Raw genomic sequence first — 27,968 nt, forward strand, 5'->3', positions numbered from 1 at the left:
GCACTACAGACTATTAGCCATTAATAATTCCATCTCTTTTTTTTTTTTAAGATTTTTTTTTTTAATTTATTTGACAGACAGAGATCACAAGTAGGTAGAGAGGCAGGCAGAGAGAGAGGAGGAAGCAGGCTCCCTGCCAAGCAGAGAGCCCGATGTGGGGCTCGATCCCAGGACCCCGGGACCATGACCTGAGCTGAAGGCAGAGGCTTTAACCCACTGAGCCACCCAGGCACCCCTCCATCTCTTTCTTTAGCTACCACAGCAGTGAACGCCTTTCCTTCACAATCACTGCTAAGCAGCTTGTCTTCTTTCTGCCAAGGAGAAGTGCTATTCCACAATTTTACATCTGTTCTTCTTTCAGTTGTTTCATCTCCTCCTGTCCTGGGCATTCTTGAACATCAAATAGCAGGCCTGACCCTTCTCTTCAGAGCTTCCCCCCACCCTCCTTTGATGCACATTTCCATGAGAATTTCATGCCAGCACTTCAATGTGACACAGTAGTGAGATGGATGGAGAGCAGAAGAGTCATGCTTTAAACTTATAATTTTGGTTTCAAGTCTGGAATAATCTAATGGGACAAGATGAAATGCTATATAAGAAGGGCATTGGGTCTGATAAATGATAGCAAAGGTTGGAAACCTAGGGTGGCCTCCTAGGTCACTTTGTCCTAGAAGTGAAGGACAAAGGGTGTTCCGGAGTGAAAGAACCCAATAGAGGAGGGAATACAGCACCGTTTGGGGTTTTAGACAATGAGTCTGTGTACTCCATGATGCCTGGGCTTGTCTTTCCAGCAGTCTCTGCTATCAGCCAAAGGATAAGAATTTAATAAAATATGTTACATGGCAAAGAAAAATGGCAGGTGGGATAACAGGAATGATTCAGGAGGAAGTAAGGGAAGTGAATTCAGACACTTTCAAACACTTCCCAAAGGTTTTCAGGTGTAGGCAGGTCTGCATAAGATGGCCGATGTTATCTGTGCCTCATGGAAGGGGAGAGTGACCATCCCCCAGTCCCTGTAGGACAATGGGGGCTCCGCCACCTCTCAGACACACATATTTACATTATTATTTTATTCTTCTTTGGAGGCCACCCTCCAAAGCAAGAGTTAGGGAGCAGGCCCCACCATGATTTTGAATTATAAAATAATGAAGTCCCAGGTGTCAGTAGCTCCTGGCTGCATGGAGGAAAAGTGTAGCAAAGCCTCTCTTGCAGATGATCCAGCACCTATATAGGCCAGGCTAGACTGTTCTCCAGCTCTGCCTGTGGCCATAAGCCAGCATTAGCCGCCTAGGCTATCTCTGCTGGGCCAGAACTAGCTGCCTGAACCAGGAGCTCACAGCACCATCCACTCGCATCACCAAAGCTATGCCCAGGAAGAGTCCCACGCTGCTCACAATAAAGCCCACAGCTTCAAAAATGAACCTGTAAAGAAAAGTGGAGAATTCTCAGGGGACACTGAGAGTAGGTCTAGAGCCTTTTCCCTGATGAGATAAAACCTGCCCACCCTAATGTTCATTCTTTCCTCCAGGCTTCACCCTCCCCAACACCAATACTTCTCAAGCCAATCCACTCACTTGGGGGCAAACACCTTCCAGACCATGAGATGCCTGCGGAGGATGGAGGCTGCCAAGGCACAGGCCAGAATCTAGGGAGGACAGGAAAGGTCAAGTTACTTGGGGAGGAGGAAATAGTCAAAGGGAGAGTTGCCCCTGTGAGGACTGGGAGGAGTAGGAAAGTAGTGCATGTCAGTGGAAAAAAACCTGGGTTAGGAGTCAGGACACTTAAACTTAAGTCTTTTCCTGGCCTCACCATGACTCACTGTGTGACCTTGGGCAAGCATATCCATCTGTGCTGATCACACTCAGGCTCTGCCTCCCAGGTTGGGAGGAAGATGTCAGTCACACCTTCTGCCTCTGAAGGGAAGGAAGACCCGTGACATAGTCTGGGAAAGAATCCTGGCCATCACCTTAGTTTTTCCTGTCTGTCCACTAATGGAGGAATCTCCAAATGCAATCAGCAGGGTCCAGATCTAGCTTATAGAGAGGAAACAATCCAAGGCTAGGATTAAGGAGACCCAAGTTCAAGTCTCAATACAGCCAGCCCCTTGAGGCCATAGCCTTAGGCAACCATTTTGCTTATCTGTACTTCGGTCCAGACTCTCCCCCCCGGGGTTTCGGCAAAGTATGAAAGAATGTGATGTACAGGCATGAGAAAAGGTCACTAACTCCGTGCTCTTTCTCTGCACCCACCTGAATACCGAGGACAAAGAGGTACTTGAGGCCCAGCTGCAGCAGCGCTGCATTGAAGTGATGAGGTGCATCCCGGAGCCGCATCTCCATCAGTGGCTCTTCTTCCTCCTCAGGCCTGACTCTGGCTTCAGCTTCATTCCCTAGGGACTGCCACCTCTTCCGGGGCCCTTGACTCTCACAGAGGAAGGGCCAGAGCAGAAGCAATGGGCAACCTACTGCCTCAGGGGGAAGGCAGGACTAGAATCAGTGGAGGCCCTAGGAACCAGGCCACCCCAGCCCCCAACCACCCTAGCTGACTAAGGGGTGCCCAAAGATCCAACAAAATAACCTCTCCCCACTCAAATCCAGGGGTCTCCTTTCTCTCCAGAAAGTCAGGGTAAACAATGGAAGCAACAGAGGAATGAAGTACCTGCAAAGAGGAGATGGGAGGCAAAGGTGTTGGCTCCCACCAGCAGAGCAGGCAGCCAGGTGGAGGAGCCATGACCCTCTGGGAATCCCACGAAGGCTGCGTGCCAATGAATGGCTGGAAAGACAGGCTGGTGGCCCATGGAGTAGAAGGTCTGCGTGGCCATGAGGGCCCAAGCAGAGACTGCCTGCCATGGCACAGTAAAAGGACCTGGGGGAAGACAGAAACCTCTTCACAGTCACATCCCATTCTCTAATCCATAGCCTACTGCCTGGCGGTCAGATCCTCCTACTGCTTCAGTGCTACACACATACATGTCCCTCACCCCGGCCTCCTTACATGCAACACTCTGCTATTCTAATTCTCTCTTTGGCACTAAGCCTCCATTTCTCTAATCTGAACTGTGGTCCATCTCTCTCTCTCTCATATACACACAGCTCACTACGACATTACACACTTGTAATTCCCCACTCCCATTACTGGAAAATCAGGAAATGAACTCCATGAAGGAGCAGCATTTCCACTAAGAAATGAGTCTTGGAGTACTCCTGTCTCCCTCCTTCATGAACCTTGCTGAGAGCCAGTGGCAGGGATCAGTTAGCTTGGCTACACCAGGAAGACCATCCCAACTTTGTGAAGAATCTGAGGAGCAACACCTCCCTGAAAACAAGCGAGGCCGAAGTCACATCACTACTGTCCTTGGATGAATAAGGGCTGAGAAACGTATTTACCAGGGGTGGTGATGGGTATCCCAGCAGCAAGTAGATGCAGGAGAAGGAAGCTCTGCAGAAACAGAAGCAGGAACACCAGGCTAATACGCTCTGCATGCAATAGCAGAAGTGGGAAGGCCAAGAGGGTGAGTGCCGTGACCATAGCAGCTGAGTAGACACTCCCCAACTGATAGGCCGCCACAGTCAGGGGGCCCCGGGATCTGGTCCTCTCTAGCCGGCCCCGGAACTCCTCCTGCATGTGTCGGTAGATCTGAGGTACCACGTAATCCAAATCAGCCTGAGAAGTGGGGGGGCCTGAGAAGGGAGTGAGGACAGTCCTGGTCCTTGGGGCCCCTGTCGTAGCCTTTACTAGCACTGTCACGGGCCTCCAGAGCAGCAGCATGAGCCCTGAAGCGGCCAACGCGGCCACAGCCCTAGGCAGCACAACTGATGCCCCAGCAACCAAGGCCCGGAGACGTGGGGGTGCTTCATCTGCCCCTGACGCCAGCGCCCAGTAGGCAGCAGTGCCCAGTACCATTAGGGGCAGCCCCCAGCGCACAAAGAGCACAGAGGGCTCAGGACTCTTGAGATTGCTATAGCGGCGAAGCCACAGGCGCACGACAGCTAACAGGGCTACCAAAGCCCCCACACAAGCTCCATACCACAAATTCTTGGCTCGACCACCCACCATGGATGCCAAGGGACTCAGCCAGGGAGAGGAACGGCAAGCAGGCGTTTCTTCAGGGCAGCGATGAAAAAGCCCAGCTAGCCTTATACATAAAAGCAACCCTACTCCAAGTCCCAAGGCATAAGTGCCACTGTGCCGGGGCGGGCCCGTGGAGGCCGGAAAGCAAAGGCGGGGCATTGTGAGCAGCTTAGGTGGGAGCAACTTGCCCTCCCAGTGAAGCTGGGCAATCAGGAGCAAGATGAGGGAGCCCAAAAGGAAGGGGGTGGCCCTCGCCTCAGCTACAACAAAGCTATCAGAGAAGAAAGCAGCAAAGCGAATGAGCAGGAATAACAGGACAGGCCCAGGGATGGGAAGTAGGGCTGCCAGGGGCCTCTTGGACCCCCAGCCAGCCCACGCTTTCCACAGAAATGGCAGGAGTGAGCCCACTGCAGCCATAGCCCCTAGGACCACTGGATCCAGCTTCAGCCCAGTAGTTGTCAGGAGTCCAGCACACAATATGGTACCAACCAGACCACAGGCCATGGGTATTAGGAGGAAGGGGCGGAAGCAGAAGCCTGGGTATGTCGCCCACTGGGATACCAGCAGACAAAGAAAGCAGGCAGCGGCCATGAGAGCAGCACCCCCAGCCATGCGACCCAGAGAGAAACGAGCCCAAGACTGAATGCACATGGCCCGAACTCCCCGCAGGAACTGCTGCAGCTCAGTAATCACATTCTGTAGTGCTGCCTCAGCCCCCTGGGGGCTCTGCAGAAGCCGCTGGTAGTCAGCAGAGGCATTGGAGAAAAGGTTCTGCAGCCGATGAAGCTCTGTAATTTGAAGGTCCTGAGAAGCGGCTGAGTAGGCGTGAAGAAATCGGGATACCTGGCAAAAATGGTCAGAGACCAAGGGAAGACATCAGAGATATCAACCAGGACAGAGGCAAAGATAGGTGTTATCAAAAGGGGTATCTGGAAATCAGGGACCTGAACTCTGTCTGGGACAGGGGGGAAGGGAGGGAAGGAAGACATGGCTATGGAAGGTGGGATTAAGAGTGAAAAAATGACAACAAGTGATCATTATGCTTCTCCTATGCCCACCCTAGTCCATCACTTACCTGCTGGGCATTGAGATGGAGAGCTGAGGCTTGGGCCAGAGCAGAGGAGTGAGGCTGGGAGTCTTCAACCTCTGAGAACAGCTCAGCCATCACCTCCCCAATGTTCCCAAACGGAATGGGCAGACCCAGCAGCAGGGCCAGTGTAGGCACAAGGCTGATTTGAGGAACTATCTCTGGCTCCTAGAGGAAAAGGAGAGGGGCCAATAGGTTCACCACAGAGCTGAGGTCAGGATTTGGGATGGAAGACATAGGGACCTCAGTAGGAAATGAGTGGGGGATGCCCAGAGTCATGAATTTGAGGGCCAAAAATGGAGAGAGCCACAAGAATGCTGTGATCATGATTCAATTGAATACCAAGAGACCAGACAAAGAACACTTCAGGCCTCACCTCTGGGGGGGCACCAGGAAAGAGGGCTTTGGGACTGTACAGAAAAAGTGCAGCAGAGATCTCCAGCTCACTGTCTCCTCCATGGTCCCCAGTCATGGTCATCCCATGGTCCCCAATCACGACCAGCAGTGTGTCATTCTCCAGACGCTCCACAAGTCCCCTGAAGGCCAAGAAATACATCAGGAGGTAGGAATGGATAAAGATTTTCCTAGGAGACCCATTCTCCCCCACCATAACTTCCATTAGGAGGGCCTAGACATTTGGCAAAGAGATACCTCTTCAGTCATGACCCTACTGCCCAAAGCCACATGCTGAGTTACTCAAGATGGATGATGCCCCTAGCTTCAGAAAAATGCCTAGAAAAGACAGAATTCAGCAAGGAAAGAGGCTCCAAGATAAAGACTTTTTCTCTTGGGTCAATATATCCTAAGATTCTCAGACACAAACCCATTCCCCCAGCCAATATCCCACACTCACTGGATCACCTGGTCCATTTGGCTAAGTTTCTTGGCCATTTCAGGGTGGTGAGGGCCATACTTGTGGCCACAGTGATCCACACCCAGGAAGTGAGCAATCAGCATATCCCATTTACCACTGTCCACTGTGAAAGGAAAAACACTAAGCACAGGGGACTAAGGCCCACTCCTCAACCCCAGCCAGGCTCTGACACTATGTGAAGGGACACAATCCCAGGCCACTGCACCCACGGGAAGCTCAGAAGTTGTGACCTGAAGTAGCCCTCCCCAGCTCCCAGTCTTAGGCCTGCCTCTGGCCCCATGCTCACTGGTTGGATACAGGTGTTCCAGGATGCCATTGTCCACTGTGTGCAGGTCTCTGACATTGAAGGATGGGAAGAAGAAAGCTTGGGAGAAAGCTCCAGGAAAAAGATCTTTCCAGGTATCATCTCCCATGAAGACCACACGCCTTCCTGCAGGGACATGAGAGTGGGTCACAACCTGAGCAAGAGTCAAGGCAGAGGGAAAGAGAAGAGGAGGCCCTTTATAGATGTTTCAGAAATCTCAACCAGCAATTTCATCCAGCAACTCTTTATCCTTCAAGGCCTAAAATTTTCTACCACAAAGCTTTCCCTGATAACCATACTTTCCCCAATAACCAGACTTCTCACTCCTTGTTTCTACAAAAGGCTCTGCTAGTTCTCAATTCCTGGCTATTTTTGCTATTCTGTTTTTCCTGGGTATATGCTGCTTTTTCCAAGTCAGTGAGTGGACAAGGTATGGACCCTCTGCACTCTCCTCCACACTTGTGAGAATATCAGACTCACATCATCTCCTCTTCATTGCTCTACTGCCTCTTACTGAAAGTTCCCCAAAAGTAAAACCAACACTCCATGCAGATTAGAAACTCCAGAACGAAAAAGCCCCACACCTGCACTTGCTGCATGCAGGGCTCTGGTCTCTTTCTCTTCCCCTGTCCTCGCACAGCATAGTCTAGTATGCAGCTGAGCACCCAAAGTTCTGGCTCTCTGACCTCTAAAGAGAAAATATGGTAAGGTATTCTGGCTTCCAAAGGGGCCCAAACTAACCTGCACTGGCGAGCTGCTTAATGAGATTGTCTTCCACTATGGCATAGCTGGCAAAGTTACTGCCAGCATCGATAAAGGTAGGCAGTGACCCTGTGGTGAGGGCCTTCAGGCGCTGCATGGTGGTGGTGGGGGGATCAGCCTTAGATTGGTAGAGCCTGGCATGGTGGGGCTGAATCTCCAGGATCCTTTGCAAGGAGTCCAATTTGCCCAGGAAGGGCAGAGAGACAGGAGGCTCTCCAGGACCGTGGGAGCGCTGGGGATGGGCAAAGTCAAATCGCAGAGCATCTATCAGCACCAACACAAGCCGAGAGAATCGAGAAGCCATCCAGCAGGCCCCAGGCTTCCCTTGGCTCCCCCATGGCAGGGACCCAGGGCCTGGGGGCTCTTGGCAGCTGCTATGGTTGGTGAGTTCCAAACGGGTGAGCAGGAAGCCACTGGTGAAGAGAGCAATGCCGGCGTAGAAGAGGAAGCAGACCCAGGCCAGGAAGAGCAGCACTGAGATCTTCTGCATCCTGCTGGTAGCGGGGAAGATATTCATCACTGTAGGGTAATGTATATTCTGGTCCCTCAATACAAAGCACAGCTAAAATCACTTCCTCTTGGAAGCCTTCCGGAAGATAAACAGCCCCATAGCCAACCCAATGCAATGTTCCTCTCCATCAGTTATACCAGTGTTTCCAAAGATGAGATCCGCAGACTATGGGCATCAACCTGGAGCAGTTGTTTAAAATGCTGATTTCCAGGCCCCACCCCAGATCTACTTAATCAGCATCTTTAGGGGTGGAGCTAGGGCTTTGCACATGTACTCCAAGAGATTCTAACGATGAAACGCACAGTCCACGAAGGAAACGTATTCCTAGTGGTAGAAAGCTCTCTGATAGCTCATTTCTTCACCTCTCTCCTTGCCAATCTCAAAATCCCTGGGGTGGCCAGGGCTTGCAGCCACAGGGCAACCCGGGCGGGACAGACGGCGCCGCCTGGTGGGGACCAAGAGGACCAAGGGGAGGAGTCACGCTCCGCTTCCGGATGGCCAGCATAGCCAGGAGACCGGAGTCGCAACCTACCCCGCGCAGCAAACCAGAGTCACAGGGTCTAGAGCCTGTTGGGCCTCGCTGGGACCCACACGTCCAGGCGACTCTGCTTCATCTGGTGGCTACCCGGACTTCTCCTGGGCGCCCGGCTTCGGTACTTAGAACACTAGGCTGCGAGCTGCGGGGGATGGGTCCCTTCGGAAAAGAGGAGTGACCAGTAGGAAGAGCGAGTAGATTCTCGAAGACCCTGGCTCACCTTGAACGACGCCCGGAAGCGCAGCAGCAACGCCTGCCCACTGGCACCACAGACAAGCGCACGCCAGACAGAGCGGCCCGCGGGTGCCTCAGCGCCATCTTCCGGCGCTTTCGAAGAAGTTCGGCGGGGAGCGCAGGGCTGGCCCCAGGAGAATTTGATGAGAGATCGTAGTAGTTTAAGAGAATTAGGAGCAGGAAGCTAAGCTAGAAGAGCTCAGGGAACCACTGGTCATTCTTGATTAAGCCTAAGAACTGTCCTTTTGGAATCAAACTTAGCTTGAATCTTAGCTCTGCCACTCGCTGGCATTATTGGGCATTACCTCATCCATAAAGTAGGGATAAGTATTTATTTTCTCCTTTTTGCTTAGCTGACACCAACTGATAGATTTTATTATTCCCCCTTTTCATGTATTTTCACTGTATCTTCCAATTTAGTAATTTAAAAAAATACTCCAATTTAAAAATGGGCAAAGGTGTGGCAACGGGCAGGCTCAGTCGCTAGAGCACACAACTCTTAATCTTGAGGTCGTGAGTTCAAGCCTCACATCCGACATAGAGCCCACTTTAAAAAAATAAATAAATAGGAGCGCCTGGGTGGCTCAGTGGGTTAAACCACTGCCTTCGGCTAAGGTCATGATCTCAGGGTCCTGGGATCGGGTCCCGCATCGGGCTCTCTGCTCGGCGGGGAGCCTGCTTCCTCCTCTCTCTCTCTCTCTCTCTCTCTCTGCCTGCCTCTCTGCCTACTTGTGATCTCTCTCTGTCAAATAAATAAATAAAATCTTTAAAAAACAAAAACAAAAACTCTCTCCATTGGTTTCACATTTCACAGTAAAGCCCAAGTTCTTGTAGTAGTCCTGCATGGTCCTACAGGTCTACATGCCAGCTCTGGCTTCCCTCTCTGATTTATCTAGCTGCCACTTCTTTGCTTCCTTAAGTCTGTTCCATCTATTGTAACTTTTTTGCTCTTCCAGTTACAATGGCCTTACCGCCGTCACATTTAGAATCTCCAGGTTTACTCCCAGGTGCCCAAATAGATCTTCCCCTCATCTCCATATCTAGCTCAAATATAACTTCCAGAGGCTTCCAGGAACACTCTAATTAATGTTACAGATTACAGCCTCCTCTCCCACCTTCCTTCCTTTTCTTCTATAGCACAACTCACCAGCATGTGAAATACTAAATATCTTATTAATGATTTGTCCCTTCCAAATAGAACTTAAAACTTATTGAGGGATATCTGACTGGCTCAAGTGGGTAAAGCGTGTGACTTGATCTGGCAATTTTAAGTTTGGGTCCCAAGTTGGGTATAAACATTACTTAAAAATTAAATGTTATGGGGCGCCTGGGTGGCTCAGGGGGTTAAGCCTCTGCCTTCGGCTCAGGTCATGATCTCAGGGTCCTGGGATCAAGCCCCGGAATCAGGCTCTCTGCTCTGCAGGGAGACTGCTTCCTCCTCTCTCTCTCTCTGCCTGCCTCTCTGCTTACTTGTAATCTCTCTCTGCCAAATAAATAAATAAAATCTTTTAAAAAAATTAAATGTTATAAATAAAATAAAAATAAAATCTTAAAAGAAAAAAACCTTAAACTCATTGAGAGCCTGGAATTTAGTTCTTCATTATTATATATCCTTAGTGCCTGGCATGTATATTGAGGTTCAATAGTTATCAAATGGTTAAATGAGTAAGTTCTAATTCAGACATATGTTGAAAAATGTCATCCCTTCACCTCCATCCTGATAGGTCCTTACTTCAGTTCAGGCCTCATCATCCCTTCCAGGATTGTTGAGGCCGCCTTCCTACTGTCTTTCTGCCTCCCATCTCTTCTTCAAATACCCTGTCCACATTGCACCAGGTCAGTTGTATCTAAAACACTAATACAACTACCTTAATCTTCCTAAAAGAATTCAGGAAGGGAAAAAAGAAAACCTTCATGGCTCCCTCCCCAGCCTAAGGCTGAAGTCCAAATTCTTTGTATTCTATCTCCTTGTGCTGTGGACCTTACCATACAGTTACACACCCTAACATCCCACCCTTCACCCTTCGTAAACTCTGAATGTTCCAACTTCTCTGGAACTGTGGGCCTCTGCATATTCCCAAACCCTAGCCTGGTGAAGGCATTAATTTTTCCAGCCTGAGCTCAATGGCAGAGTTGGCAGCCTTGTTGCCCACGCCAGAACCTTCTTCTATCCTAGCACTTATCACTTTGTATCTATTTCCTTGTCTGTCTTCCCTGCCCAACCTGAGTCTGTGAAAGCAAGAACCACTGGATGGGTCTAAAATGCTTTTGTAACCTACGTCTAGGACTGAAGTTGGCCTATGGTAGACATCATGAAATTTTTGAAGGAATAAGTATCTTCAGTTCCTGAAAACTCTTTAAGCATTCAGCAGGACTGTCCTGCCGGCATAGTTCTGCCTCCCATAAAAAAAAAAATCCCCCCAGGGGTACCTGCTGGATGGGTCAGTTGGTGGAGCAGAGGAATCCAGCATGTGAAATACTTTTTAAAAAAAAAAGGTTTTCTTTATTTGAGAGAGCTTAGGAGAGCACACATATGCATGCAAGCAAGGGGAGGGACAGAAGGAGAGGGATAACCGGACTCCCCGCTGAGCAGGGAACCCAAAACAGGGCTGGATCCCAGGACCCTGGGATCATGAACTGAGCTGAAGGCAGACATTTGAAGGACTGAGTAACACAGGTGCCCCAAGCAGGTGACTTTTTATCTTGGGGTTGTGAGTTCTAGTCCCACATTGGGTATAGTTTACTTAAAACAAAATGAAACCAATCCCCCCAAACACCTGCTCAAATTCACATCCCATAGTTAGCAGGAGGAAGAACTACACTCCCCAGCTGGCAGTTTAGTAGACCTGTGGCTTAATCCTTCCACCCTATCCCAAGCTTCTCCTGAAGATAGAAAGGATGATTTTATTTACAAGTTCATTCTTACTCGTGGAGGAATCAGCTTCCTAGACCTGAGAGGCCTGGAGGATGGAAGCGGACATCCACAGAAAACAATGGTGATTTTTTCCCAACCTCATTCCCCAATCAAAGAAGACAGCTTCTGGTTTGCCACTGGCAAGTTTATTACATGATTAAAGTTCAAATAAAAAAATAATAACAAAATCTTGGCAGGGAAGCTAGAGCCAGAGTCTGGGAGTACTGTTTCCCCGTCCCCAGCCTCCCTGGCCAAGCCCAGCTCCATTAACTTAGTTTGACTCGATCAAATTCCTCATCAAGACTTCCATCTGTGCCCTGGACATCTCTGCTGCTCCCGCTGGAGACTGAGTCCTGGGCCCCTGGCACTGGGGCTTTGGTGAGGGCCCCATATACACCCATGGCCTAAGAAGAGGGACAAAGAGAGAGCCATGAGGACACATGAGAGAAGGCACAGCCCAACCTACCAATGACTAAAAAGAAAGTGGGGCTGGGCCCAGGATGGTTGTTTTTCCTTTCTCTCTCTCAAGCCTCAAACTTTTGAGCTGATTCTAAGAATCTCATAAGCTGTCAAAACAGGGTCACCCTCAAAATACTGGTGTAGGTATCTCCCAAAAAAAGAGATGTCTCAAGAGCTCCCCTATCTACAGGGGTAAGGAGTGTTTCATTTTTAGAGATTTATTCTCTACAGAGGCTAACAGGAGGTCTAGGTCTCATGCAACTCCAAAAGCCTCCATGGTGTGTAAGTTGTGATGGTGGTGGTGGGGTCTCAGTTTTTGGCATTAGTGTTGTGCTGGGTCCTCGGGGCACTCTAACCTGAGCCACCATACTGGTGACATCGCCAGGGTTGGAGGGCAGCAGAATAGTGTTGGAGTCCTTAGCCAGTTTGGAGAAAGCACTGACATACTGCTCAGCCACAGTCAGTGAGGCTGCTGCATCTCCATTCTGTGGCCATAGAAGGGAAAAAAACACAGATCACAGACTTGGACAAGGGGTTGGGGACAGAGGGTACATAGAGGGAAGGGGAGAAAAAAGAAGTCGGATTCCTGAAAAAAGGATCAGATCACAATGCAGATCACAATACAAGAGATCATGTAATCTGGCTCAATGGAACCCACAAAGGCAGGAACTTCTCCCAAGGGTAAATGAGAAAACCTCTTCCAGTGTCAATTCCTGTCCCCGACTCCCACCCTGGGGCCTCTTACATGTTGTGTCAGAGCTGCAGCCAGGATCCGAATAGCTTCAGCCTTAGCCTTGGCCTTGGCCAGAACTGCACTGGCCTCTCCTGGAAGAAAAGAGACAAAGCTTTACTCATGAGGTCAGGGTACGTCAATGCTCCTGTCACAGCACCAACCCTCAAAGACCCACACCCTGCTCCTCCCTCAGCCTCTACCCTCTGCGGACCTGCTGCCTGATTTATTTGTTCAGCCTTTTCCGCCTCGGAGGCCAGGATCTGTGCCTGCTTCTTTCCCTCTGCCACGTTGATGGCTGACTCTCGGGTCCCCTCAGACTCTAGAACTGTGGCCCGTTTCCGCCTCTCTGCCTCCACCTAGAAGCCCCCAACAAGCCCCATCAAAAAGAAGCCAGAATAAACTCTTACAGAGACCTGTAATTGTACCCATCATGATAGGGAAGGGAGTCCAGGTACTCATGAGACTGGAGCATCCTGAACTCCTCTTCCCCATCCCTCCCTGGCCCCCACCTGCATCTGCATGGACTCTTTCACCCGGGGTGGCACGTGGATATCCTTGATCTCATAACGGAGGCAGCGAATGCCCCAGCAGTCAGCAGCCTGATTGATGGCATCCACAATGCTAGCATTCAGGGACTCCCGCTCCTGGAAAAAGAGGTATAAGTTCCATGGCTTCAACCCACTGATCAAGGGTCTAAGCTGAGAAGTGCCTCTGAATGATCTTGACCCCCAGAAAGAACTGAGAGTGAGAGGTATGTGTCTTTCAACACTAACTCTGGCTCAGATCCCCTTACCCGGAAGACTTTGTCCAGAGAGAGTTTGCCGAGCTCTGATCTCATGGTTGTCTGAGCTAGCTGTGTGACAGCATACTCAGGGTCCTCTACACCATAGCTTGCCTGAAAAGAGCATGGATAGTTTAAGAAGCCTGAGTGCAGGATTTTAGTGAGAAAAGCAACTCAGAAGCTGAATAAAGCAAGCAGGAGATACCTTGTAAGGGTCCATGATTCGCAGATAAAGGACTCCATCGATTTGCAGAGTTACATTGTCTACAGGTACAGGAGTGGGAGAGAAAAGGGGGAAAATCAGGCCTCCAATTTTCAGTCAACTCTTTCTCCTGAGCTCTGGATCTCCTGCAACCACATCCTAATGGCCTCAGAAAACCCGTGTCACCCTGCACCCCTCACCGAGAGTCACAGCCGACTGCTCAGGCACGTTGATGACAATTTCCTTGAGACTCTGCACATATCGGATCCGGTCTAACACAGGGATGAGGATGTTCAAGCCCTGGGAAGAGGAGTCATGGGTCCTCAGGATGAGGGTTGTAGGGTTGGGATTCAAGCTAGGCCTGGAGTGGGTATGGAATCAACATGTGGAACATTCCAAGTACAGCAGAAAGCTGGGGGTGTCAATGGTAGGGAAGCCCAAGAGGATAGGAATACAAGGGGGCACAACTGAATGGAAGAGAGAATCAAGGGAATAGGCGCCAGCAGAGTAGCAGAGGGGTGAAGCTGAGAGAGTAGATAGGGGAGATACCCAAGAACGGGGTCTGTGGGATGCTAGAGCAAACAGGAAAAGATGGTAACATGGGTATGAAGTTCAGCAGCCTGGGGTCTGCTAGGTCTGGCTGGGGGAGTTGGAAGCCAAAGGTGGGGGCAGGCTCAAAGGAGATCCCACCCCATTCGCCCATGTCATGGGGGAATTCGCCATCCGGCTGGCCCTGAGTGGGCAGAAGAGGTTCTCACAGGCTCCAAGATCCGATGGAATCGGCCCATTCGCTCCACCACCCAGGCCTCCTGCTGCGGCACAAACAGTACCACGGTGTTTCGGGGCAATCCAGAGGAGGCGCGACGCGGAGCACGACCAGAAGCCTGTACGGAGCCCTAAAGAAAAGACAAGGATTTGCTGAGACCCCAGCCGGCGGGGCACCCCGCCCCTCTCGGCGTCTGTCCAGGAGACATCTTCCTAAACCGCGACCCTAAAGGGTCCTCCGAGAGAACTCACGTGGATACCATGACCTCTGACCCCAGTTCTCTGACCAAACTTAGAATCCCGCTTCTTCCCAGATACGGACCCAGGTGCTCTCTGGCCCGACCTTTGGAGAAGGTTCCCCCGAACTCACCCTCAGCAAAAAGGCCCCAGTCCCCCGCGCCGCGCGCGCCAGCATTTCCCACGGCCGAAGGACCTCCGGAACCAACGAGACGAGGAGCAGAGAGGTCGCTCTAGAATCCCGGACCGGAGCCTTTCCTCCTATGTTTCCACTCCCCAGACGTACTTCCGGCCGTCTGTCCCCCGCCCCCAACCTCAGCCAATCAGCATTATCCAGCTACAGTGTGTATCAAATTGTTTCCTTGGAGATGCAGGCCTTCTAGTGAAGGCCGGAGGGTGGAACTCGTTCTAGTTCTCGTTGATCGAGTCCAAGATCCAGGACATGGTGACTATACAGGCTATTTTCCACGTGCAGCTGGCCCAAGAACACCTCCCATCGAATTCTTTACCTCCATCGGAGACTCAGTTTACCCTTCTGAGCATATAAACGCTCCTGTCACCATAGCGACCAGGGGATTGGAGCGCTTTCCTACGGTTGCCATAGTGACATAGTCAGGTAGCCCAGCTGTGTTGTATCCAGCCCTCCCACTAGGGACTGACCCCATTCCCGTTGCCGTGGTGACTGGGCCTAACAATGCCTAGTGGCTGGACTGAGATTTCCCCTTCCCCTCTTTTCGCAAAGCACCACAGCTTTTTCTACCTCTTTCGACCTCTTCCCAGTCAGTTTATCAGGCCTAGCGCCCTTGCATAGCGCCCCACACAGCCCCTACATTCGGCCTTCTCTGGATCATGTCACTGGACACATCCCTGATGCTCGGTCACGTCTTTTAAGAGACCTCCATTAAATCACTCTCATTTTACATTTCGGGGCACATAAGTTCAAGAGGGGCTAAAATCAGTAACAAAAGAACCACTATAGGAATGCAGGTCTACATTCAGAGAGTTTAGATTTTATGGACTGAATCTTCCCCACCACCCAACCCCATTTATCTGAAAAGAGCAAGACCAGATCCTGAGAATCTTTAGGACCTTGCCAAAGACTTCATGGCCTTAGGCCTCAGGTGTCCTCTTTGGAAAAATGGGCAGAGTCTGAGCTCCAGTTAGGCCCTCCATCCCCATTACCATACACTCCCCAACAGAAAAAGTAAGGTTTAGCTCAAGTTTCCAAACAAGAATTTATTCTTTCTTTCTGTTTTTGTTTTTTTTTTTTTCTTGAAAAAAAGTACCAGGTACAATTTTTTCCTTTTTCCTTTTTGTTCAAGTTTCAAGCAATTGCTTGTTCCCCTCAGCCCAGCCCCAGGAGTTAGGGCTAAGGCTGGGTCAGAATCTGGTGTGGGTATTGGGGTAGTTGGGAATCACATGACTGGGTGTGAGGGGTGTCCCTCACCCCAGCTGAGGTAGGTGGGTCAGAGTCTGGCCAGATGAGAGGAGGCACCCCGGTCCTTGGCCCTGACTCTGCCCCCTGAACACCTTCCTCAGTCAGGACCCCAAAGCAAGGAGACACAGGCAAGAGGAGAGGGACAACTGGAATCTGGAGACTTAGATGAGGGGTGGTTAACCTGTGTGTGTGCATGCATGCAAGCTCTCTCTCACACACACCACACAAATACAAGCTTGCATGTGCGCACATACGTGCACACACTCACACACATGCACACACACAGCTGGCTTTCAGAGAGGGGTCAGAGGGTAGGGGAAGTGAAAGGTATAAGATAGGGCACGGGAAGCTGAGTCTTTGGCTAGTGACTCAGTCCTTCTGGGATAACCTCTCTGCTGTCAGCTGAGGAAAAAGAGTTCTTCCCTAACCCCCACATCAGCTTCTTCAACTCCTGAGCTTGGAGCAATATCTGAGAGTGGGAATGGAGGAGGGGCAACGCCAATTACCAGGTTTGGGAGGTTACCAAGGCAATCCAATTTGAATAAATTATAAATTAAAAATAAATAAAATAATAAGTGGCCCCTGCCCAGGACAGGGAGGCAACGCTGGCATAACTTGCCTGGGAACTTGGGATAACCTTGGGATAGCTCTGGTGTCTCCCCACTACCTAAGCTGGCCTGGGAAATCCAAGGGGGTGGGGAGGCACGTGCAGTACCCAAAGTAGAGCAGAGTGTGGTAAGGATCGGAAGCCTTAAATACCCAAATAATCAATTTGGGCATGAGCATGGTGAGGGCTTTAATTCAAGCCTGAAGGATCTTTTGCCACCTTTCCACGTATTTGCTCTGTTCGGGATGGAGCAGGATGGGCTGGTACTTGGCCCCCATGGGTTCAGGGCACTGACAATCAGGGCAAAGGTGAATAACGTGGGTTGTGAGGGGACTCAGTCACTGCCTGCAGTTCGTAGGGGAGCCCTGTGTCCAGTTCCAGGCTCCGGCGTGAAAAAAGCAGGCGGATGTCTCCATGCAGGCTTAAGCGGCCTGAGCGGGAGCTCCGGAACCTGGGGGAGGACAGGGTGATCAAAGAAAGGATCCAGACAGTTTAGAGGCCAGGAGAGATCCTATTCAAAGAGAAAACCCGGGGTGGGGAAAATTCTTTCCCTGGGCCTTCCCAACCACCCCTGGGCACTGTTCTAACCTGAGGTGCAGCAAGTAGCAGAGGAGGCGGCAGGTGGGGCTAGCATTTCCCTCCTCACCCACAGGCACCAAAAAGAGGCGATGGCGCAGGAAGGTCATATGGGCAGCAGGCATGTCCGAGAAGTCAAAAGTCACAAGGAACATCTTCACCACAGTCTGGTTGGGGTTAAATAAGGTCTGCGGGCAGGACAGAACAAAGTTCGTAGGGTCTAGGGGCTGTTTTCCTCTCCCTACTCCCCCTCCTCCTCAGGGAAAACTTACCACTTGGATGGTGCCCACCTTGGGCACGCTGTAACCCTTCCTCCCCAGGGGGTTCAGGTCCACGACACCCTAGAAAGGCCATGGAGCCATCAGCTAAGGTGGGGTCTCATCCATCTCCATAATCTTTCACTCTGGGCCTGGCCCTCGCCCCACACAAGAGTTCTCCCCACCGGCCTCTGAACACCTAAAGAATTCCTTCTGCCACCAACCCCTCATCCTCCTCACAAGCTAACTTAGAGTTGAGGTCAGGTCATACCAGGAAGGGGGCCGGGGCATTTTGCTCAGAAACATCAAAGAAGGTGACAGTGACAGGCAGCGTGACATGCTGGGGGCAATAGGATCCACTAGCTCCAATCTCTGCCGTGAAGCCCTCAATGTGGCCAGATGGTGCAAAGCGTCCTCGCAGCAATGATTCCTGGGGTGGAGACGGGGAAAGCATATTAGGAGACAGACACCAGCTGTTTTCCTTACCCATTCAAGCCACATTCCACCATCTCACTTCCCCCAAGGCCCCCCAATCACAGAATCCAAGGGGAACTACCTCAAAGTTGCCCAGCAGGGTACGGCTGACGGCAGGGGTAGGAACAAGGGAGGCACTGGGGGGGCTCAGCAGGCCTGGCCCCTTCCGGAGGCTTCGAAGGGAGCTCCTGGTAGGGGAGGGGACACACAGTGTGTTGGCTTAAAGCATTCTGCTACGCTTACTCATGTCCTTGGGTTCACCCTTTGCCACTCTCTAGGGCTCCTGCCCTGGGGTCCCCTACCCTGGGGTTGGAAAAAGGATTACAGACTTTTGCCCCATTTGCAGGGACAGAGCAGAGGGAGAAGCTGATCACTCACAGCTTCAGGCGACGGGCACCTTTCAGCCTCCGCCCCATGGGACTGCAGTCTGTTGGGTCCTATGGAGAGGAAAGATTACAAAAAGAGATTGGGTAGAGGCCAAGTATGTTTGTAAGCAGGAACTCATTACAAGCTCTCATAGGAACATCCCCCACCCCTAGTCTTCACCTTTTCCCATACATGTATCTACTTAAGAGTAGACCATCTCCTCTCCTGGCTTACCAGCACAGGCTCCTTGGGCCCAGGCAGCAGATGGCTCCAGAAGGGTGTGGCTTTGGCATCAGAACTGTTGGCAGCAGGAGGGTGGCCCAGGGTTCCCCGGCGCCTCCGAGGGGCTGGCCCCTCATCCTCAGAGCTGACATCCAGGGCTTCTCCAGCAGGAAGCAGCCTTCGCTTGGTGGGGCAGGGGCCTGGAGGTCCAGGGCCAGGGGGTGTGTGCTCGGGACTATGCCCATTGGCAGTGCCAGGGGACTCCCTAGGCCAAGGGCTGCCCCCGTTGCCCACCCCAGCCACTGGGCTCTTACCCCCTATTTGTGCAAGACTGTGCAAATCAGTGTCAAATGTGTGCAGCTGGCCCAGAGGGGCTGGCCCTGGAGACTCCCCCAGGGACCCCTGTCTCCCTGGATCTGGGGAAGCCCAGTCTCTGGTGTGCAAACTGTTGCAGGAAGCATTTGATGGGGAACAGGGGGGACTTTGGGCCCCTGAAGTCCAAGGTGAGGTGGAGCTAGTTCCCTGTTCCACAACACAGAGGCCATGATGGCAGAAATGCTGGCTGGTCACACCCAGTCCCAGCCCCAGTCCCTCTGGGCCTAGTAGCCTCACAGTAGATGGTTCTTCAGGGGGTAGTCCCTCTCTGGCCCCCAGCCCAGGACCTCTCTTCAGCTCCCTGGGAACCTCAGTGGGTGGGGCTGGCCGTTTGAGGGCCCTATGAGGCTCGGAGGCACCAGCTGGAGGGGAAAAGATGGATACCTGGTAGACCCTGGGGGATGTCACCCCCCCTGCTGGGCTGTAGCCCATGAGCAGGCCACCCTGGAGGGCCCCCTGCCTGACTGCAGGCTGCGAAGGGCCAGCCTCTGGTTCTGAGGATGGAGACGGCTCCGCCTGCACGTGGCGCATGAAGCCCCCCTTGGGTCAGGGGGGCCCCCCCACACAGCCTTTATGCTGGGCCTGGGCTGGGGGGCCTGGGGACATCTGTGCAAGAGAAGAGAAGAAAAGACCATCAGAGGAATCAATGAGTCTTCTCCCTTCCACCTGAGTTTCAGATCCTCCCCCAGCCTGAAGAGATGACCTTGTGGGGTTCCTGGGGGTGAAGGTGTCCAAATCCCCAGAAAAATTAATGGAATATTGATCCCATTAATAATAGACCAGTGCAAGAACTTCTAAGAGGGTAACATGTTTAGCTCAGGTTTCTTACTGGAACTGCTTCCCCTCCCTTTCCCTAGCACTCACCCCGATGAAGAGGCCTTAAGCCTAGATGTGTGTTCCCTCTTCCTGACTGATGCCTTGCTCTCCTAGCTTGCAGTCTGGTCCATTCCCGCTGCACTGGCAAGGTGACTGCCACCATTCCGTGCAGCTCCTGGGCTCAGCCGGACCCTGAGGAAAGAAGAGCAGACATAAGCCAGAATGCCTGGAGCCAATGGTAAGGCTCCTCTCCAATTGTGAGCTCCCAGAGTACCCTCCAGGATATCCTCCCATACGAAAAGCTCTTCAGAAACAGAAAGAGCAGTCTTGGGATCCAGAGCCCAGAGGGCAGAGCTGGGCTACCTAAGGAGTCAGAGAGAGGCAGGTCTCCATTCAGTGGAGTAAGGATGTGAGAAGTTAAGTTGTGCCAGGATGACCACTTATCAGGGCCACCAGCAAAGAGATTTCTGCCCTGAACTTGAGCGGGGGGGATGTAATATCCAGGATCCAAGAGATCATGCCACCTGAGAGTTGGTCAGGGCCAACAATGAAAGAATGAATTCTTCCATTCAGCCCTCCTAGTCCAGGCCACTGAGTTGTGTAACTCCTTCCCATAAGTCTATCTCCAAAGGGACAGTGCTACCCCAAAGCCCTAAGGGCAGAGATCTTGCAGAAACTCGGATCCCCTGAGCACTCCTCAGAGGTACAAACCTCAGGTCAGCTCAAAGGTGGCCCTTCGAAAGTAAAACTCCCAATTGCCTCCAGCAGTCTATCCCTTTAATAGGAGGCAACAAGTCTAATCAAAAACAAGTGGAGGGGGAGTGGAGGAGGCACTGCCAGAAGGCACTTTCCAGGACCTACCCTCCCCCTAGGCCCTGCAAACTAGAGATAAGGCAGGGGCAGTCAGACAGCTGGAAGCAACTAAGACTACCTCCTCGCTTTGCCACAACATGATCCACAAACAAAAATGCAAACCACTGTTTTTCTGCCAGGGCACAAGATGGTCTCTACTGACTGGTTCATCCCCAGGATCCCATACTAGGTGAGGGGAATGTCAAATTGAAGGCCATCTTCCTTTATGTAAGGAAATATTGCCTCCAGGATCAAGCTTCTCCTTTGTGCAGTAGCCTGTGCTGACTGCCATCCACAATATCTCTTCCCCTTCAAAGAATATCCCCTGTATGCCTACCTAAGTCCTGTCCTTACTCCTTGGCTAGCCCAAACGCCATTCCCTCCAGAAAGCCTACTCTGGCCACCCTAAGCCATAAATCTCTCTCTCTCCTCTCTGGACTCCACCTAAATCAGTGTCATTATCTTCTGTAATCCAGTGACAGTTGTGCTTGCTCTTGTAGGTAAGAAATCTCTTAGACAGGAGTGCCTAGGTTGCCCAGTCAGTTAAGCATCTGACTCTCGGTTTTGGCTCAGGTGATCTCAGTGGCATGAGATGGAGACCCGTGCTGGCTCCACACTCAGTGTAAAGTCTGCTGGAAATTCTCTCTCCCTCTTCTCTGCCCCTCACACTTGTGCTCTCTAAATCTCTAAAATAGGGATGCCTGGGTGGTTCAGTTGGTTAAGCAGCTGCCTTCAACTCAGGTCATGATCCCAGTGTCCTGGGATCGAGTCCCACATCGGGCTCCTAGCTTGGCAGGAAGCCTGCTTCTCCCTCTGCCTCTGCCTGCCGCTCTGCCTGTGCTTGCCCGCTCTCTCTCTCTCTCTCTCTGACAAATAAATAAAATCTAAAAAAAAAAAAAAAGAATTAAAAATAAATCTCTAAAATATATAAATAAATCTGAAAGGAAGGACAGATGGAAGGAAGGAAGGGAAGGGGGAAGAAAGGAAAAAAGAAAGAATTCTCCTAGACAGACTATGGGGTTCTTCAGGATAGCTTTGTGTTCTGCTCCTCCACCAAACTTCAAGTATAGGGCTTAAGCACATAGCAGGGCTCAAAAAAGTAGAATGGAAGCCCCAGAGATCTTGGCAGTGCAATCGGTCCTGGCAGTGCAGAGAAAAACTCCCAGAATGAGAGAAGCAGAGAGATATTACTTGCATAGAGAGAGGCAGCAACGAGAGAGGTGGAAGTGGAGGGCAGGGAGAAAGGGAAAGAGAGTTGTACCCCAGAGACTGAAAAGATTTCCTATACCAAGTTCCTATCATTGCCTCTAACACTACCCTATTTCACCACATTCTCATTAGAAGTAAGACCCCTAAGAAAATTCTGGTTTTCTGTGGTGGTTGGGGTATCTGGAAAGGGCAGAACTCCAATGACAGCACTGTCAGTGGCACAACGTGTATTCATCTCTACCCCTCCTTTTCTCTACCCAAACCATACAGATTCAGAAACCGCCTTTTCTATAACACTCCACCCCCTGGTCATCCAAGTTGGCCTCTTGAGTCCTTGCCCTGGGAAAGCCAGGTGATGACATGATGCCCTACTTGACCCCAGCATGCCTGGCATCTGCTTATTTTCCCAGAGCCCTCTCAGTTCCTGCTTTGTCAATGAGAAGCTCTAAGACTCACTTCCCTGCTACCCAGCCTGTCTGGCTCTAGATCATGGCTTCAAGCTGACTCATGGGGCAGGACTGTGGAGGAGGGGGGCAGAGTAGGCCAAACCTCACTCTGTGCAGAGGGTGGGCAGCAGCTGGCGTCAAACAGCTGTGCCAGGCTGTGGCTGGCAAGGACTACAGTTCCCAACATGCCCAGGGAGCAAGGCCAGCAAAAACAACAAGTCCCAGAATACCATGGGTTCTGTACCTCAGACACCTGCTAGGCCTGGGAGGTGGGGTAGGTGGGTGTTGGTATAGATATAAGCTCCAGGCTCACTCTCCCCTTCCCTTCAGTATTAAAGATACCCATTTCTACACTGATCAAAGAGGGTGACAGGAAGGAGAATTCCTCTCCATGTGCTTTCTACCCTCATCCAGTTGAGAGAGAACAGCCAGCTGCTCTGCATTTTTTCCCTATACGTGTCCACACACGCTAGGGGGGCTACTCCCATGGACCACCACTGTGATTACAAAAGTCAAGCTCTGCTCTCTCATCAGCCCCTTGACGGCTGGCCTAAAACCCTCTACCTTCAGTGGAGAGGGAGCAGATGTCAGCACCTCCTCCAAACTAAGCCCGGCCAACTCACCCCTTTTCCTGGACTCCTTGTTCTGGACTATTCCCCCACCCCTGCTTAGTCTCCCAGGTCCATTTTCACCCCTCTCCTCCCCAGACCCTGGGACAGGCCCCATTCCCTAGTGGAGCTTCGGAGATTTGCTCTTCCCCCCTAGCACACACTCACCCCGCTCTTAAATTGGCTCCGCCGCGGCGGCCGCTGCTCCGGGCCCTTCCGTCCCGTCCCGGTCCCTCCCCTCGAATCCCGGGTCCTCCCCGCCACGGGCCCCCAACCCAGACAAAGGGTGGCTCAGGCAGAGCTCTGCTCTGCTAGGCTGTTCTCTGTTCAGCTTCGTGTGCAACACTAGCGGGCTCTGGAGCCCGCAGCCCCCCAGCCACTGCCGCACCCCTCCCCGCGACTGTCCCTCCCGGTGGCCGCCCCGGCTCCGCGCTGCCGACTCCGCTGCCCCTCTGACTCACAGGCCATTTCCTACCAGCTGATGGGGCCGCCCGCCCCGCCCAAGGCCCCAACACCCCCGCCGCGGCGAACGCGGCCGCCACGCCCCCTAAGACCACGCCCACCATGGGCAGCGATCATGCTGATTGGCCCATAGGAGTCCAGCCTCTCCACGACCTCAAGTGTGAGGCACGCCCCCTTCAAGAGACGCACGCCCATTGGTCCACATGGGGGCAGGCCTACCCGGGACCACCCCGCCCATCTCCTTAACCCCTCATCTGCCGGAATCCAAAGGCGCGCCCTCCCCTTCCATTTAACCCTTTCAAAGGCTTGGGCCTCCCACTTCTCACCTCCACCCTACCTCTTCCGACGGTGTTTAATAGGACGCCCTAGGGCTTTCATAGACAAGTTCGGCAATCTCCAAAGTCGGCCTGCTCTTCCCACACCAAACCCCAAATATCCCCACTCCCATTCATCTCTCCCTTCCTTGCAAACCAGAGCTTCAGAGACCAGAGGACTGCTGAAGTCTGGAAAGCTTCCTTCATGCCAGAACAGATGAAATAGTCCAGCAGTGGGACCTTGTGTCCTTCCACTGAGAAATGGTATTCTTCCTTTTCTTACTCTATATTGATGTTCTTTTGCCTTCATGAGAGGGACCCCAAGGACTCCTGAGATAGGGATACATTTTAATTCAGGGACCTACACATCCTTTTTTGTGTCTCTGAACTACCATTCTGAGACCAGACTGCTTCGTCCTTTCTACCAGTACTCTCTCTTTATAGGAGACAGAGCACCCAGGGGAAGTGAGATAGTAAGGCTTCTGCCATTAGTGTGGTGAGATGTGCCAAACTCTTCTGATGGAGCTCACTTCCATGACTCACAGCTCCTCTGAAACTCCCTATCCTCCCCCTGAGTCACTGGGCTCCAGGCTCAGGCCAGAATCAGCCAAATTAAGTGGCAGCAGAATCAGCATTCTTAATTCTTGTCCTTCTACCCTTTAAATGACCAGGATGGGAACCTCTGCATGGATGGGGCATTAAAAGATACTTTTTAGAGGGGCTGCTTTAGGGGCAAGCTAAGAATATATGTAGCCCTGACAATCTTCCCGTCTGCACTTGTTGATAAGTCAGTTTCCAAACTTAAGAAGCTTTTTGTTTCAGTCTTCCACAGAAACAAGCAAACACCAGAATCAAAAGAGGGAAGACTCATGGCATCATCTCAGAGGAGTATGCAACTCTTGATCTTGGAGTGGGAAGTTCAAACCCCATGTTGGGTGTAGGGATTACTTACAAAAAAAATCTTAAAACAATAACAACACAAAACAAAGAGGGAAGACTCAAACTGATGCCTGGAAAACTGGCATCAGCGAGGGTAGACTCTCTGGTTGTGCCTCCAGAAGAGGGGAAGTCCATTCTTCCATAGTTCAGAGCCCAAAGAAGGCCCAACATCCTTGTTTCTACCTTGCCTGTGCTGTAGGCCCCAAGGGCCCAGAGGTTGTCAGTGTGCAGTAAAGAAAGGCTCCCCTCCCCCTACTTCCTCCTTCAGCCTTAGACTTAGGAAGAAAAACTAAGTAACCCTTCTCTCTGGCCCTCTCTCCTCACCTCAGACCAGGAGAAAAACCCTGAAAAAGAACCCAGTTCCGGTGGACTCACTTCTTCATTGGTTCTCTAATAGTAAAGAACAGGATTCAGGAAATTTTCAAAATCCTGAACAAAATGGCAGAGTACCAAAGAAAGAACCTGCCTGCCTTAGTAAAAGCTTACTGGGAAGACAAACAGACACAGAACACTACAGGAAATTAATAGTCCCTTGGTGATACCACAGAACAGGCAGTAAGTTCTGTTTTACTGCCACTAACATAGGCTAAGGCCTTAGTTACTTGCAAAGGTCAGGGGGGCAACATTTCAGCGGGAAGGATCAAAGATGTTCTAGGCCTCTCTGTACCCTAGGAAAACAGCATGGTACAATCAAGAGGCCTTACCTAGCTGCCCCAAACTCTTACCCTGCTTTATTTTTTCATAGCAGTTATCACCGCATGGCCTCTCTCTGCCTCACACACTCACGCGTATTTCTTTCTCCCCCTATTAGAATGGAAGCTCTATGAGAGCAGCAATGTTGTTTTGTTCATGCCAGTATTCCCAGAATCAACATCAGTGCCTGGCACATAATAGCCACTCAATAAACATTGGCTGAAAGAAATGATGAGCCCTGGGCTGCGTGAACACAATCAGGAGGCCTGGATCCTAATTCCTGCTCTTTCACTGTGAGACCCAGAGAAAGTCAATCTCTTTGGCTGTAAATTTTCAACTCTGTAAGATGAGGAGTTTGTATAAATGATGGCCACTAAGGGCCTCTGCAACTCTGGCCTTATATTGCTATGTTTCTAATAGCGATTGTTCACTCAAATTCATTTTCAGAGGATGGACCCAAATGTCTGAATGCCCTCCCGCTTTTATTGAAGCAGAGAGGCTATATATTCCAGCCTCAGCACAGCAAACTGATGCCCTTTCTCTTCATGCCCCACCCACTCAAACAAATGCCTCAGTCCTGAGGAAGCTGGAGTGTTTGCCCTAGGCCCGCCTCTCTGAGAGACGGTCTGGGAAGCTGTGTTGCCATAGCAATCAGCTCCTCCTCAAAAGGCTTCAGCCTGCCCTCCCTTACCCCACCCTACCCAACGGCTTTGTCTGGCCTCAGCACCCCCTCCCTCCCTGGCCAGTCACAGATAGAAGGAGGTTGGCTAGGGGCCCCTTTCAGTAACACTGTCACACACATTCAGCCACTGTGGGGAAGGCTGGCCTTTTTCACCCTCTCCCAGATAGCCCAGGGGCAAATAGAACTTTGGCACTGTATCAAGGCTCCTCAGGAAACCTGAGGGGTTCACTGGAGGTCTAAGCCCTTGTCTCCATTCTGCCCATCAGCTTCCAAGCCAGGAGTGTGGGAGTCATTCTTTTTTCCTCTTCCAGCAAAGGCTGGAACCTCATATCCTTTCTGGAGTTCGGCCTGCCATAGTAGCCCATCTCTCAAAACATATATCCAAGACTCAGTAATTTTCAGCCTTCCCAAAGAAGCCCATTTTTTAGGTCCTAGGGTTCCCCACCCAGGAGAAGGAAAAGGGTGGGGAAAGTAAGTTTGTGGCAAGTGGTGAAAAAGTGGCAGCCAGTCACTTGTGGAGGCTGTTGGAAGAGATATTGGTAGGAGTGGGGTGGGGTCTGGGCCTTGCTCCTGGTAACTAGGGTCTGTGGCTTTTGAGCACAAAGTTCCGGGCAGGGCACAGCTCCTGGACGGGCAAGTCCCAGGCCAGGCCCCAGGGCGAGGAAGGAAGTGGGAAATGAGCACACGCAGAGCATAGGGCAGGGCAAAGTGGGGGAGGGGGAAGACAGGGACCAAGGCAAGCTTCTGGGAGGAACAGGAACTAGAGTGGGGGTTAACAGGAACACCAGCTGGGGGAAGAAACTCCAGTCTCACCCAGACAGATCCAAAGCCAACTGAGGAGACAGTCACAGAAGACCTAGTAGCAAGTGGGGCCTGATCCTCCCTAAGAGTGGTGGGGTCTGATCCTCCTGAAGAGTGGTAGCCTGAAGGTGTTATTAGGAGCCAAGGAGCCAGGAGCACTAGGGACTGGCTTCTTTACCCCACCAATTCCATCATACCATTCCTAGAACACAGTACATAAGCCTCTTCCTGAGTCTCTACAAAGCCCTAGGACTTTCTCAAAGGACTAGTGGTTCTTCCCCCCTCAGTTGAGGCCTACAACCTCTTCCCCTCACACAGTGCCCACAACCCCATCCTTTCTTTCTGTGCACAGTCCCTCTGTCCCTCCGTTTCTCCCACACTCTGGACCACCAGCTCTTCTCCGTCATAGGGCATCTGCTTTCCCCAAAGCAACTTTAGATCCCCTCCCCCTCAAGTATAGCCAGCCTCCAACCCTCCACATCAGACAGCGACCTAGCCCCCTCACACTGTACCTCCAACCTCGGCAAAACACTCCGGTCTCTCCCCCACAAGGGCCCCTGGAGAATGCACCTGCTTACCCACACGTTGAGCCCCCAAGTCCTCCCCCAACTCTGTCTTCCTTCCCCCCCACAGCAGTCCTCAGATTCTCTCCTTTCTAACGTGCCCCTTACCTCCTGTTTGCCCAAGCGCACCCCCATCCTTGTCCCTCCTTCCACGCGCACCCCACCCCACACCTGTAGTTCCGTGAGTCCCGTTGCACCTGAGGAGGTAGTGGGTTGGGGCAGTTACAGAGAGGCCCTAGCAGCAGCCTCGGCCTGCAAACCTCACCCCTTCAGTCCTAGCCCCGCCCCCGCAACGCCCAGGCCCACCCCCTCCCTTGTCCCACCTCCCACCTTCTCCGGGCTCGTCCCCTTTCCTAGTTTCTTTAATTCCTTTGGCTCCTCCCCTGTAACAAAGCTCCGCCCCAGGGCTCCGCCCCTTCTCTCCCCTGCGTCTCCCCAGGAACATCCGTCACTAGCCCCTTCCCTGATCCCCGCCCTCTTCTGGTTTCTCTGCCTTTCGCTGGGACCCGCCCCTCGGATTCCAGCCTGGCAGAATCCAGGCCAGGCCCTCTTCCACCGCGAGCCCGGGCGGGTCTCAGAGACCCTCCTACCCCCGCCCCTTCGCCCGCCCGCCTCACCCTGGCGCTAGAGCTCCAGCCCGGATCCGCTGGCTCTGATTGGCGGCGGCGGCCCCAATGGATGGCGGGGGAGACAAAGTGATGGCTGCAGGTCGCCCGAGGTCCCACCCCGGCCACGTGCGGCTTCTGTGATGACAGGTCTAGAGGGGCGGGGCCTTGGCCCTCAGGGTGCGGGCCTTGGC

The 27,968-nt window shown here is 52.0% G+C and overlaps 3 protein-coding genes across 8 annotated transcripts; all 3 read right to left on the reverse strand.

Annotated features, from left to right (window-relative positions):
- Positions 1–254: 254 nt before the first annotated feature.
- On the reverse strand, positions 255–8,378 carry LOC111146286 (phosphatidylinositol glycan anchor biosynthesis class O). 2 transcript variants are annotated; one of them, XM_022501774.1, is made up of 11 exons: positions 8,365–8,378; positions 7,078–7,617; positions 6,319–6,462; positions 6,012–6,135; positions 5,535–5,694; positions 5,147–5,326; positions 3,387–4,914; positions 2,659–2,865; positions 2,250–2,464; positions 1,575–1,645; positions 255–1,422 (listed from the first exon to the last, which is right to left on the reverse strand). In XM_022501774.1, exons 2-11 carry the CDS (start codon positions 7,613–7,615, stop codon positions 1,293–1,295), a joined length of 3,297 nt encoding a protein of 1,098 aa, XP_022357482.1. In that variant the 5' UTR covers positions 7,616–7,617; positions 8,365–8,378; the 3' UTR covers positions 255–1,292. The 2 variants fall into 2 exon arrangements, with proteins under 2 accessions (XP_022357482.1, XP_022357483.1); XM_022501775.1 differs by lacking the exon at positions 8,365–8,378 and having other exon boundaries at positions 3,387–3,438; positions 4,681–4,914; positions 7,078–8,364.
- A 3,038-nt stretch (positions 8,379–11,416) lies between these two features.
- LOC111145798 (stomatin like 2) lies at positions 11,417–14,745 on the reverse strand. 3 transcript variants are annotated; one of them, XM_022501025.1, is made up of 10 exons: positions 14,603–14,745; positions 14,226–14,363; positions 13,668–13,767; positions 13,471–13,529; positions 13,278–13,379; positions 12,994–13,128; positions 12,696–12,840; positions 12,497–12,576; positions 12,108–12,236; positions 11,417–11,696 (listed from the first exon to the last, which is right to left on the reverse strand). In XM_022501025.1, exons 1-10 carry the CDS (start codon positions 14,645–14,647, stop codon positions 11,559–11,561), a joined length of 1,071 nt encoding a protein of 356 aa, XP_022356733.1. In that variant the 5' UTR covers positions 14,648–14,745; the 3' UTR covers positions 11,417–11,558. The 3 variants fall into 3 exon arrangements, with proteins under 3 accessions (XP_022356733.1, XP_022356734.1, XP_022356735.1); XM_022501026.1 differs by lacking the exon at positions 12,994–13,128; XM_022501027.1 differs by lacking the exon at positions 14,226–14,363 and having other exon boundaries at positions 14,603–14,665.
- A 940-nt stretch (positions 14,746–15,685) lies between these two features.
- LOC111145845 (family with sequence similarity 214 member B) lies at positions 15,686–27,478 on the reverse strand. 3 transcript variants are annotated; one of them, XM_022501115.1, is made up of 10 exons: positions 22,884–22,910; positions 19,875–19,963; positions 19,649–19,792; positions 18,422–19,390; positions 18,200–18,258; positions 17,904–18,009; positions 17,619–17,777; positions 17,363–17,431; positions 17,103–17,278; positions 15,686–16,965 (listed from the first exon to the last, which is right to left on the reverse strand). In XM_022501115.1, the coding sequence occupies exons 4-10, from the start codon at positions 19,313–19,315 to the stop codon at positions 16,812–16,814; spliced, it is 1,617 nt and encodes a 538-aa protein (XP_022356823.1). In that variant the 5' UTR covers positions 19,316–19,390; positions 19,649–19,792; positions 19,875–19,963; positions 22,884–22,910; the 3' UTR covers positions 15,686–16,811. The 3 variants fall into 3 exon arrangements, with proteins under 3 accessions (XP_022356823.1, XP_022356822.1, XP_022356821.1); XM_022501114.1 differs by lacking the exons at positions 19,875–19,963; positions 22,884–22,910 and adding an exon at positions 27,341–27,478; XM_022501113.1 differs by lacking the exon at positions 19,875–19,963 and having other exon boundaries at positions 22,884–23,022.
- Between the last annotated feature and the right edge of the window lie 490 nt (positions 27,479–27,968).

This window comes from Enhydra lutris, unplaced genomic scaffold (assembly GCF_002288905.1).
Source record: "Enhydra lutris kenyoni isolate GAN:26980312 unplaced genomic scaffold, ASM228890v2 scaffoldscaffold13, whole genome shotgun sequence".
Classification (NCBI taxonomy): domain Eukaryota; kingdom Metazoa; phylum Chordata; class Mammalia; order Carnivora; family Mustelidae; genus Enhydra; species Enhydra lutris.

What these genes read in the sequence shown, in the direction of transcription:
- LOC111146286 (XM_022501774.1), bottom strand. Translation starts at nt 7,615, where the DNA reads ATGAATATCTTCCCCGCTACCAGCAGGATGCAGAAGATCTCAGTGCTG. An exon ending in GGAACACCTGTATCCAACCA is followed by an intron (nt 6,136 to 6,318) that starts GTGAGCATGGGG and finishes TTCCTTTCACAG; the next exon opens with TGGACAGTGGTAAATGGGAT. An exon ending in GATACCCATCACCACCCCTG is followed by an intron (nt 2,866 to 3,386) that starts GTAAATACGTTT and finishes GTCTTCCCCCAG; the next exon opens with GTCCTTTTACTGTGCCATGG.
- LOC111145845 (XM_022501114.1), bottom strand. Translation starts at nt 19,315, where the DNA reads ATGCGCCACGTGCAGGCGGAGCCGTCTCCATCCTCAGAACCAGAGGCT. An exon ending in GGTGCCCGTCGCCTGAAGCT is followed by an intron (nt 18,010 to 18,199) that starts GTGAGTGATCAG and finishes CTCCCCTACCAG; the next exon opens with GAGCTCCCTTCGAAGCCTCC. An exon ending in TGCTACTTGCTGCACCTCAG is followed by an intron (nt 16,966 to 17,102) that starts GTTAGAACAGTG and finishes GTCCTCCCCCAG; the next exon opens with GTTCCGGAGCTCCCGCTCAG.
- LOC111145798 (XM_022501025.1), bottom strand. Translation starts at nt 14,647, where the DNA reads ATGCTGGCGCGCGCGGCGCGGGGGACTGGGGCCTTTTTGCTGAGG. An exon ending in CTGGGGCCTTTTTGCTGAGG is followed by an intron (nt 14,364 to 14,602) that starts GTGAGTTCGGGG and finishes TCTTTTCTTTAG; the next exon opens with GGCTCCGTACAGGCTTCTGG. An exon ending in AAGAGTCCATGCAGATGCAG is followed by an intron (nt 12,841 to 12,993) that starts GTGGGGGCCAGG and finishes GGGGGCTTCTAG; the next exon opens with GTGGAGGCAGAGAGGCGGAA.